This window comes from Gossypium hirsutum, chromosome A03 (assembly GCF_007990345.1).
Source record: "Gossypium hirsutum isolate 1008001.06 chromosome A03, Gossypium_hirsutum_v2.1, whole genome shotgun sequence".
NCBI classification, from domain to species: domain Eukaryota; kingdom Viridiplantae; phylum Streptophyta; class Magnoliopsida; order Malvales; family Malvaceae; genus Gossypium; species Gossypium hirsutum.
The window spans coordinates 14,496,218-14,507,412 of NC_053426.1; the positions used below are offsets into that span (position 1 = coordinate 14,496,218).

At 34.0% G+C, this 11,195-nt stretch overlaps 2 protein-coding genes across 6 annotated transcripts; one reads left to right on the top strand and one right to left on the bottom strand.

Annotated features, from left to right (window-relative positions):
- Nucleotides 1-2,155: 2,155 nt before the first annotated feature.
- LOC107886168 (pectinesterase) lies at nt 2,156-4,705 on the top strand. The gene is made up of 2 exons (XM_016810021.2): nt 2,156-3,727; nt 3,839-4,705. The coding sequence occupies exons 1-2, from the start codon at nt 2,863-2,865 to the stop codon at nt 4,528-4,530; spliced, it is 1,557 nt and encodes a 518-aa protein (XP_016665510.1). The 5' UTR covers nt 2,156-2,862; the 3' UTR covers nt 4,531-4,705.
- On the bottom strand, nt 4,672-9,383 carry LOC107886167 (pentatricopeptide repeat-containing protein At5g62370). 5 transcript variants are annotated; one of them, XM_016810020.2, is made up of 6 exons: nt 6,390-9,287; nt 6,134-6,243; nt 5,925-6,002; nt 5,557-5,648; nt 5,322-5,431; nt 4,672-5,236 (listed from the first exon to the last, which is right to left on the bottom strand). In XM_016810020.2, the coding sequence occupies exons 1-2, from the start codon at nt 9,106-9,108 to the stop codon at nt 6,215-6,217; spliced, it is 2,748 nt and encodes a 915-aa protein (XP_016665509.1). In that variant the 5' UTR covers nt 9,109-9,287; the 3' UTR covers nt 4,672-5,236; nt 5,322-5,431; nt 5,557-5,648; nt 5,925-6,002; nt 6,134-6,214. The 5 variants fall into 5 exon arrangements, with proteins under 5 accessions (XP_016665509.1, XP_016665508.1, XP_016665504.1 ...); XM_016810019.1 differs by having other exon boundaries at nt 6,143-6,243; nt 6,390-9,286; XM_016810015.2 differs by having other exon boundaries at nt 6,143-9,383.
- Nucleotides 9,384-11,195: the final 1,812 nt, after the last annotated feature.

Sequence of the window (11,195 nt, forward strand, 5' to 3'; positions counted from 1 at the left end):
TTATTTATAATCACGGCAACATGAAGAAAGATATAGACCAAAATGAAGCACGGCTTCGCATCTAATTACACTAAAGCAATCAATTTTGTAGATTTGTACAAACCAGCTGAAAATTCAAAAAACATTGTTAAATATTTATTGAATTAATTTAAAAAGAAGTGCATTCAAACTAAATATAAATATTATAATTATTAGAAAATAGAGAGAACTGAGTGCGGAACATTTTGGTTGTTAAGTGCAAAGTTCGAAAGACTAGACTGATTCCAACTCCTTAAATGCTAACATCAATGATATTTTTTTTTATGAATTATGAATATATATTTTATTTGTTGAGATAAATCTCAAAATTATATATAAATTATGTAATTGTGTATATGAACTTTGATTTTGTGTAATTTTATATATGAAATTTTGATTTCATATCATTTTATGTTTATGCATAAATAATTATATTTTTTCAAATATAAAAATAAATTGATGTATTTATTTATTTATTTATTTAAATGTGTATGATTAAATCAAAATTAAAGCTTAAGTATACATTTGAACCACAATTAAAGTTTCTCTTGTATAATTGCACCATACAATTACACATTAAATCAAAGTTCATGTATAATTTTGAGATTTATCCCTTTATTGTTTAACTTGATCGCTTTAAGAAATTAATTAGGTTAAAATATGCCATAACTTCTTATAATCATTATAAATTTGGAATTTAGTTTTTATATATATATATATATTAGGAATCTAGTCTTTCTATTTTTTAGATTTCAAAATTCATGTTCAATTGTTATCACTATCAAAATTATTTTTTTAAATTCAAGTTCATTACATAACCAATTTTTAGTTACATAGCTATTAAGCGAGCTTTTTTTAAAAAAAAATTTAAAATGTCAAATTAACAAATTTAACAAAAAAAAATTTAAAAATGTTAAAAATTATACGTAAATTTAAAATATGAAAAGTAAGGGACTAAATTTTTAAAAATAATAGTATATAAACTAAATTCTAAATTTGCAAAGAGTATAGAAACTTAAAGGCATATTTTAAACAATTAGTTATAGCACCATGTATTAAAATCAGAGAAAGAATTCTATAAAATTATAATTTCACGTTATTTTTTATCTCTTTTGAATAAGAAAATAACAAATCAAATTTTTTTGTGACAGAATGAATATGATAGCAACCGGAATTTGCGGTTTTGTCTCCTCACAATTCAAAGTCAGCTCCTTTTTATTTATTTATTTATTTATATATTAAAGTCAGCTATAGCAATACAAATTAAAGTCAAAACATATCCAAAATTAGGTGTTTGATAAATTAAAAAACTTAAGTATATAATTTTTAGTGTAAAATTTTTATATTGACTAAAATTATTTTATTTAATAGTAATAAATATTTGAAAATATTTATTTTATTATTATTTTTATCATATTTATAATTTTAATCTTATTACTATAATATTTTATATTATTTGTATAAAAATTAATTATAATATTTTGAATATGTTTTTTTAACAAAAATAATGAGATAATTTATTTTAATATAAATTTTAATAAACACTATCAACTTATTCTTTTTAATATTAACATTTGAATTATACATTTAAAGAATTAAATGATGAAATTTCATTTTTAAATTAAATGAAAATTTTAAAAATAATTTTTTTTGGTTCGTTAAAAATAAAATCTTTAAACACATCCTAAATCACAATTTTTACGTATCATATGGGTGAAATTATGATAGTCGATATCGTATTGGTACTTGTTGTTCCGACCCTCAATTAGTATCAAGTAATTTATATTTTATTTTGATTAAAATTTTGGTGTATTTCGGCCAATTTTAGTCAATACCGGCTTGTATAGTGCATACCATCCACATCAATTGGTATAAAAATTTGATATTTTACGCTACCTTTTAAATTTTTATCTTAACTATTTTGATTTTTTTATAATTAAATTTTAAATTAAAGCTATTAAATTAAATTATTAAACTTAATTAATAATTTTAAAATTTATATTTACATTTAAATATATTTATATAGATGTAATTGAGATATATTGGTGGGTGGTATATCTATTTATACTATATATAAAAAAATTTATAGAATGCATTTTTTATTTTTTTAATATAAAATGAAAAAAAAATTATGATGAGATTTGAACCCAAAACATCAACATAAACTCTTTCAATCATACCATTTCAACCAATATAATATTTAGTTTTTAAATTATCCAAAAAATAGTTTTTATGTCAATTTTTAATAAATATATTACATAACTTTTTTCACCCGCATCGTGTGTGTGCCATATATTGATAATTTCATTGATTGAGTTAGCGTCCCAAATTAACTTGATACCAACTTTAAAAAATGATAATGCTATAATAAATAATTAAAATGCATTTAATATTCTTAATCCAATATATTTACCTATTTAAATTTTATTTTACTCACAATGCAAAGTAATGTTTTTATTGCATGTGTTATTATTATTATTTTCAAATTTTACATTTCATTATTTATTATATGTTATTTTAAAACACATACACATATCTAGCTAAATATTTGTTATTTGGTTTTTAATTGGAGACAGATAAGAAATAGCATGTACCAAAAGACGTGTTTCCCACTACCAAATATGCCTTCCGTAAACATGAATAAACAATATATAGATTAAGGAGAAGAGTTTAGATTGTTTGAATGATTATTGGATATTAATTAATTAAACATGGTTGGTATGATTATTGTCATTTTCTAGTGTTCAAACTTACGCCACCCTGTCAAAAAGCCTGCACCATATCTTGTTTCTCCTATATAAACAACGACACTGAAAGCTCAAGAGCAAATTAGAGAATTTGAAAATGGCAACTAAGCTAGCTTGCTTTGTGTTATTTATGATCATGTCCATGGCGGTTTCGCCAACCCTTTCATCGGTCGTCACCAATGCAATGGACTATTGGTGCGACAAAACCCCAAACCCTCAGCCTTGCAAGTATTTTATGCGCCAACAAACCAAACCCTTGGTGCCCAAGACCAAATCTGAGTTCCGCAAAGTGGCAGTGGGAATAGCCTTGGAACGTGCACTCCGTGCTGAGACTCATACCAAGTGGCTAGGCAAGAAATGTCGAAATGACAAAGAGAAAGCTGCATGGGCTGATTGTTTGAAACTCTATCAACAAACCATTCTTCAAATCAACCAAACCTTACACTCTACCAAATGCACCGATTTCGACGTCCAAACCTGGCTAAGTACTGCCCTCACCAACCTTGAAACTTGTCGGGTAGGGTTCGTTGAGCTAAGGGTTTCTGATTATGTCTTACCCCTAATCATGTCCAACAATGTCTCAAAGCTAATAAGCAATGCTTTGGCTTTGACTAGTAACGCTTCATTTGTGCCCCAAAGTTACAAACACGGCTTTCCTAGCTGGCTCAAGGCCGGTGACAGAAAGCTGTTGCAGTCTTCTTCGCCAACGCCCGACCTTGTGGTGGCTCGAGACGGGTTGGGGAACCATAGGACTATTAAGGAAGCACTTGATGCCGCCTCAAAAAGGAGTGGGAAAAGTAGATTTGTGATACGTGTAAAAAGTGGGATTTACCAAGAAAACCTTGAAATTGGCACTAAGTTAAAGAATATTATGTTGGTTGGAGATGGACTGAGAAACACCATTATTACTGGCAGCAGAAGCGTTGGAGATGGTTCCACCACTTTTGACTCTGCAACTGTTGGTAATTTTGCTTACAGGATTTCTAAATTTCCTGTTGTAAACCTTTGATTATAAGTTCATAACTATTTCTTGGAAATAATTTAATAATGTTTATATTATGTTGTGTATTCAGCGGTAACGGGTGAAGGGTTTATTGCCCGTGGCATAACATTCCGCAACACCGCTGGACCGCAGAAGCACCAAGCAGTGGCCTTGAGATCAGGCTCTGATCTTTCTGTCTTCTACCGCTGTGGCTTCGAGGGATACCAAGACACACTCTACGTCCATTCTCAACGACAGTTCTACAAAGAATGCTACATATATGGCACAGTAGACTTCATATTTGGAAATGCAGCTGTGGTTTTGCAGAACTGCATGATTTATGCAAGGACGCCAATGGATAAGCAAAAGAACACGGTAACTGCTCAAGGCAGGACCGATCCTAACCAAAATACTGGCATTATAATCCATGGATCACGAGTGATGGCAACTGCTGACCTTTCCCCGGTGCTTAGTTCATTCAAAACGTTCTTGGGACGGCCATGGAAGGAGTACTCACGTACTGTTTTCATGAAAACTTACCTTGATTCCTTGGTGGATCCTGCGGGCTGGCTTGAATGGGATGGTGACTTTGCTCTAAATACCTTGTTTTATGGAGAGTACCAAAACATAGGCCCCTCTGCTCCGACAAGTAGAAGGGTAAAATGGAAAGGTTACCGAGTTATAACCAGTGCTACTGAAGCATCAAAGTTCACAGTGGCTAACTTCATTGCCGGAACATCTTGGTTGCCAAACGCTGGGATACCATTCACTTCTGGTCTTTGAGTTCATCATATTAACCGTATCACTCATTTTCAATTTGTTCCCAAACATTGTTTTGTTCTTTCATTGCTGCCGCGTCTTTCTTATACTGGTTGAAATCCACATGATTATGTAGAAGAATTTATCCTTGTCATACATGCATAATAAATAAATTAATCTTTCTTTCCCGGCCACAATACACAGAGGAACAAATTATACATATATGATGCAGTATGAACCCGAAACCAACCAAAATTATTTCTAAACAAATCAACAAGGTAAAAGAACAGAACAAAGTGTGTCCTTCAGCTTTTATGCATAACATCAGCCTGCAAGTTGAAGGGAAGCTTCATCTATTCTATGCATAGTATAACAGTTGCCTCCTAGCAAGAAACCGAGCTTTCTCCATCAACAAAACTCTGAAAGTGAAACTCCGTATAGCAGTACCCATTTACTTGCTTCTCAGAAGTAAATATTGTCAAATGCCCGACCCAAGCGCACTACTTGTTTTCAGCAGTCTCACGCCATAAATCGACTTGCAAGGTTGAAAACCTACACCCTTGCAGAATGCAAAGCCTCACACTAAAAGGTGCATTTCATCAGAAGTTTACAACAGCCATCACTCTGCATCATTCACGCTCTTCATATTATATTAGCTTCTCCATTAAATTGGGCCATATTACCAGTTGTAAGAACACAGGAAAGTTTGTATAACACTTTATCTTTATCCCTGCCATCAGCAGATATTTCACTAAGTTGAGCGTTGTAGAGAACAAATCCTTAATAGTATAAATACAGTATTCATGTTGGATTACCTGTAAGTTCTATAGAACCAGGAATCTGAAGGATCTGGAAAACTCATAACACTGAAGTACAAACTCTTATGTCTGCCTAAAGTTTAAACTTCTCCCTTGATTTTTCAGGGCTGTAATAGCAACAAGGCTGTTAAGTATTCAAGAAACAATATAGATATTACTTATTCTACAAATATTTGAAAATTGAAAACATTAAAGATAATATAAAAACATTGAGGAAAATAAAAGTACTCACCATAAGCAACATCTCATCCTATATTTGTGAAAGAATACCTTCTGGCACGTCTTCAATAACTCTCCACTGGCATCAAGCCATGATATCTTTCGCTGCCAAAAAACAGACTGGAATCAGAACTATAGGAAAAGTCATTCGTACCAAAGAAGAAAAGGTTTTGTTAAAGAGGACAAGGAAATGCCAAATGCAGCTACATCAAATTCGAATAAGCTAACCTATATTTTTGCCTTTTCAAACATATTACCTTAACAAGAAATGATGCCTTTTTTTTTAAAATTGAAAATTCATGTCCAAATTGCAGAAAACAAACTTTTTTTTGGTAGAACCAAAATCTATCGGGTCATCATCACCAGCAATAGCAAACTAACCTCTTTGTTCTTGAAGCCAACAGAAGAGAGGGATTAATAATTTAATACCAACATTGCCGTCAGCTGAAGTCCATCTTGCTACATTTCAAATAAAAGAAAATATTAGAGAACCATGCAGAAAATTAAAGTAAAAATTTACACAAAATGATTTGCTTACCAACAATGTAAATTAAATTGGGATATTATCTTGAATCATTAAATCAAAGTACCTTTCTCACCATTTTCTAAATGTTTTGATGAAGAGACTTTTAGTTGGCTTATAAGGATATTTGCCCCTTTGAATTATTGAATCATATACTATACATGCTTCCCGCAATTTCTGTTGTACACATAAGATACAAAGCAACCAGTTACAATAATATAACTGTGGGCCTGGACTATAGACAACCATCTCTTCGAATATCTTGAATGCAGGGACGGCCAAATAACTGTCACAAAAATACTGAAGTATAATTTCATAAGTACCCTTGCTAGGAATGAGCCCCCTCTTGTGCATCACATGTAAAAGTGACAACGCTTCAAGTAATCTACTAGCCTGGCAAAGGCCATTTACTAAAATTTTGTACACAATGCCATCTGGAGTGCAACCATCTGCATTCATTTTATTAAATAAGCCTATGGCATGATCAATTTCACCAGCTTTAATATGTCCACCCATAAGTATGGTAAAAGTCACTTGATTGGGAAGCACGCCTTCTTTTTGCATCAATTCAAAATGATCATATGCATCCTGCATCCTATCTGCCTCACAAAATCCAGAAATTATAACATTGTAGAGGTACAAATTTGGCATAAACCTTGTTTGTTTAACCTTCTGAATAAGCTTCAATGCAAAACATTTCATAGCTTCAGGAGAACTATCAGAAACTCTTAAATTCTTTTCTTTTGGCAGTAGAGATTGACGATGGAGCAGTTGGAACAATTTTTCTCTTGCTCTTTCAGACCCTCTCCTCATAGCGAACCATCTTTTCCTGCTGCTGATGCTTCTGTAAAACCTACTGACCAGTGAAATATAAGAGATCAGGTCAAGCCCAATCTGGTTTCTGTCCATCAAATCAACTAATCTAAAAGCAAATTCAAACTCTCCCTTCTGCAAGAAATTATTGATGAGAGAGGTGTACAGTACAGCATTAGGCACAAGACCATCATCCAACATCTTTTCAAGATACATGCATCCCTTATCAGTCATGTCTTTCTTGACTAACCCGCTAATCAGAGCAGTGTAAGAATGAGATGTCGGCCTAATAGCAGCCTCTATCATTTCATGAAATAGCCGACGGGCTTCAATGACTCTTCCATTATTTGAAAAGCCATTAATCATTGTTAAATAAATAATCTCATCAGGATCCACCCCAGACTTAAGCATCCTTACGAACATATCTTTAGCTTCAGATAACTTTTTTTTCCGGAAAAGAGAACGTATTATGCAATCATAAATAGCAACCCCAGGTTTCATTCCTCTGTCCTCCATTTGGTCCAGGATATCAAAAGCTGGTGCCAGATTCCCATGTTTACAGTGTTCATTTATTATTATCAAACAGGTTGCTTGATCTGGAAAGATACCTTGAGCTTGCATACGATTGAGTAGGGATTCAGCATCCTCAAAAAGACCCTTCTGGGAAAGACACTTTATCAAGGAGTTGTAAGTAAAAAGGAGAGGCATGCATCCTAGACTCTCCATTTTATCCATGAAATACGAAGCACTATCCTGTTGTGCTTGCTCACACAGGGCACTTATAAGTACATTGAATGCAACTTTGGCTAGATGCAAGTTGCTTTTCAAGATCTCCTCAATCAAAATCACAATCTTTTGCTCCAATTCTTCATTAGCAGAAACCGGAAGTAATAATGGATCAAACCCACACCCATTTAGAGCTATTGCCTTCAGAACCATAAAAGCAATGTCAAGTTCATACCCCTTAGGGTACATCTTCATAAGTTTGAAGAACAAAACATGGTCCGGAACAAGCCCACCATTAAGCATCCTTTCATAGAATTCCTCTGCTTCCGTTATCCTATTCTCCTTATATAAGGATGTAATTAGAACTGTGTAACAGTGGGCATTAGGAGCTAAATTCTTGCTAATCATGTTATTCAGAAGCATAGAAGCACAATCCACCTTCCCTTCCCTGCAATAATTACTTATCATAACGTGAAAAGTGACCACACTTGGCTGCAGTCCCTGTCCCATCATCTGGTTGAATAACACCCAACCGTAATCAAACAAACCCATCTTAACAAACCCATGGATCAATGTGTTATAAGTATAACTATCCGGCCTACAACCTGTCTTGAGCATCCTATAGTAAACTCTCAGGGCCATTTTCATCTTCGTACCCTTACAGTATACATTTATCAATGAAGTGTACATCGTCTTGTCCACAAAGAAACCCTGCGACTCTATTTTTCCAAACAAAGACTCAGCCTCCACAACCCACCCTTGTCTGCAAAGACCATAAAACAAAGACTTGTACAAATGAAGCGTAGGTAACGATTCTGTTCTTTCAGGCATTAAATCAAACATTTGAATCGCTTCTTCCAAATACCCTTTCTGACATAGTCCATCAATCAACACATTATAATACCAGCAACCCAAATTAACATTAATATTAATCATTTTAATAAAGTAATCAAATGCATCCAAAAATCTTTCTTGCGAGCATAGCAGCCTAACGAGAGCATTAAAGGCAGGCTTTTCACAAGAATTGTCCGTTACAAGCCGATCAAAAAGAATTGTAGCTTCCTCTAACTTCCCTAACTTACACAAACAAATGACTATAGAATTAGCAATAGAGGAGTCGGGAATAATACCTCTACCAATAATATAATCTGAGTAAAAAGAGTAGGCCAACAGGAGATGCCCTGATTGCACAAGCTTCTTAATGAGAACAGCGTATGTGGATAAATCAAGGTCCAAGCCACGGGAAGTGACGAAATCAACGGTTGATAATGCATCAGAGACAGGAGAAGAGTTAGAAACGACGCGCTGAAAGAGTTTCCGAGCAGAGGATAGTAAGCCACGATTAATGAGTTGCTCAGAGAAGGAGAGGCAAAGGGAAAAATGGTCGGCGGGGATGGATGAAATGGTGGCGTAGGAGGGGTCTAATGGAAGAGCAGCTGAGGTTGTTACTGCTCTTCTGGTTTTGAAGAAGAGGGGACGTGAAAGAACTCTCTTATTCGTCATGTTTAGAAACGGTGTATGCGAGTTTTGTTTAAAGCACTAGTAAGAAGAAGGAACAAGTAGGCATAACAGAAACTTTTGGAAGACAAAAATGTCCCGTTTTCTTAGTATGATTGGCCCAAAGAAACTGCAGAAAGAAATAGGAAGAAGTTGAAGTAGAGCGCTGAGGCCGAACGAACAAAAAGCGCTTCGGCTCCGGTTGTGTTAGTTTAAAACCCTGGGCTCGTTACTCGCAGGGTTTTTCTGCTACTACACCCTGCCCTTTTTCCATTGAGAGTGGGCTATTAAATCGGCTTTTTGGGCTTAAAATCTGATTTTGGAGTTGATAAAAACATATATTTTAGATTTTTAGTTTTTTTTATGAATATAATTTTTAAACTAAATTGAATTTTGATTTTAGTATTAAATTGGATCTTCAATAATTAATGTGGGACTAATCTTGTAACTAGCCCTTAGATAACTTGGTTAACAAAAAGATGGTGGGGTGAATTTGGTGCTGTTGTGTTTAACTATATTATGATTTTTTTTATTCTATTATGATTCTTATTAGAGATATTTTTGGATAATTAGAGTTTTACTTAATAGATTTTATTTAACATAGATTAATTAAATTTATGAAGATAATAATTTACACTTCTAGATTGAATTAAATTACTGGTGTAGAAGAGGAGTCCCCTTGCATCATAGGTCCTCAATCACTAAATCTTCTTTTCTTTCCTTAGCCGTACAAATTCCTCTACTATTTGCTACTATCTTCACCGATTGAGCGTGGGTTTGGATGAACGGTGGGTTTAGTGCAGTGCATTTAGTTTATTTTCTGTCTCACGCTACAGTGTTTATTCTCACCACCACAACTATTTTTACACTAATTGTAAGTAAACGCACCGCCCATCCAAATTCACCCCGAGCGTTGTTGTAATGGTTGAAAGTGGCTATCGTTGATCTGGACAAAATTGTTGTTAATTGGTTTTAAAAGAATTTTTACCTTCCTAATTCAATGTCCAAATTAATGTTAAATAAAACATATTAATAACAATATTTAAGTGAGTAAAGCAAAAAAGAAGACACATGAGATTTGTTAATGTAGTTTGAATGACAATCTTACTCCACAAAATTTTATTCAATGAATGATTTATTCAAACAATGGATTCAAAATTCTATTTGCTAAAGCTCAATCTATACTTATAATGTGAAGCAATTGCAACCCAACAGAGATCCCAATTATTACAACCAATCATGTCAAAAAACCTAAACTCTAGAAAACCTAAAAAAGAAAGAAAACGAAACTATATCTAAAACGAGAAGCTAGGTTAATGGAAAGGTGTCTATAACATGTGCCAAATGAGCTTATTTATAGCCTTCAGGTTTTCGTCGTCCTTAACCCTAGGTTAGCTGATATTCTCGAGCTTTCAGTTTGGTTGTGCAGACCAAAGTGACCCTGCTTCGTGTTTAATTTTCGTCTAAGAGTCGATGTCGCGACAAACCAGGACCTATGTCGTGACATAGCAACTAGTATGCTCCTGTGTAGCCATCTTCAGGGGTATGTCGCGACACCCTCAGTCTATGTCGCGACATCGAAGAAAGACTTCATTTTTCTTCATCGTGTTCCTTATGTTGCGACATCAGACCTACCATGTTGTGACATAGCATCTAGTATCACCCTAAAATGCCTTCTAATGATCTCCTGCACACTCATGAAGTATTAGCTGTCCCTTAGGCCTCATTCGACCCTTAAAGTCAATAAAAGACTCAATTTGCACATTTTATTGAATGTAAGTAAAACTAAAGAAACTTAACTAAAATGTAATGAAAATACTTGTATTCAAGCTCCTTAACTGTGAAAACTAGTTTAATCTGCTTCACCAAATTACGGTAGATCAAGTGTGTCCCAGGTTGTGTGCATACTGGAGCTATTTTTTTCAATTTTATTTTAACCCACACAGGCACAGAGAGTTACATGGTCTGGAGACATGGTCGTGTAAGACACACGGCCTCGCACACGGGCATGTGGTAAACCATGTGACTTATACGGCCTCGCATATAAGCGTGGGAGAAGGGAAGGATTATCGCACACGGCCTGGCACGTGGTC

Bases quoted from the DNA above. Each gene is read 5' to 3' on its own strand.
- LOC107886168 (XM_016810021.2), top strand. From the start codon at position 2,863: ATGGCAACTAAGCTAGCTTGCTTTGTGTTATTTATGATCATGTCCATG. The intron at 3,728-3,838 runs GTAATTTTGCTT...TTGTGTATTCAG, and splicing joins TTTTGACTCTGCAACTGTTG to CGGTAACGGGTGAAGGGTTT.
- LOC107886167 (XM_016810015.2), bottom strand. From the start codon at position 9,108: ATGACGAATAAGAGAGTTCTTTCACGTCCCCTCTTCTTCAAAACCAGA.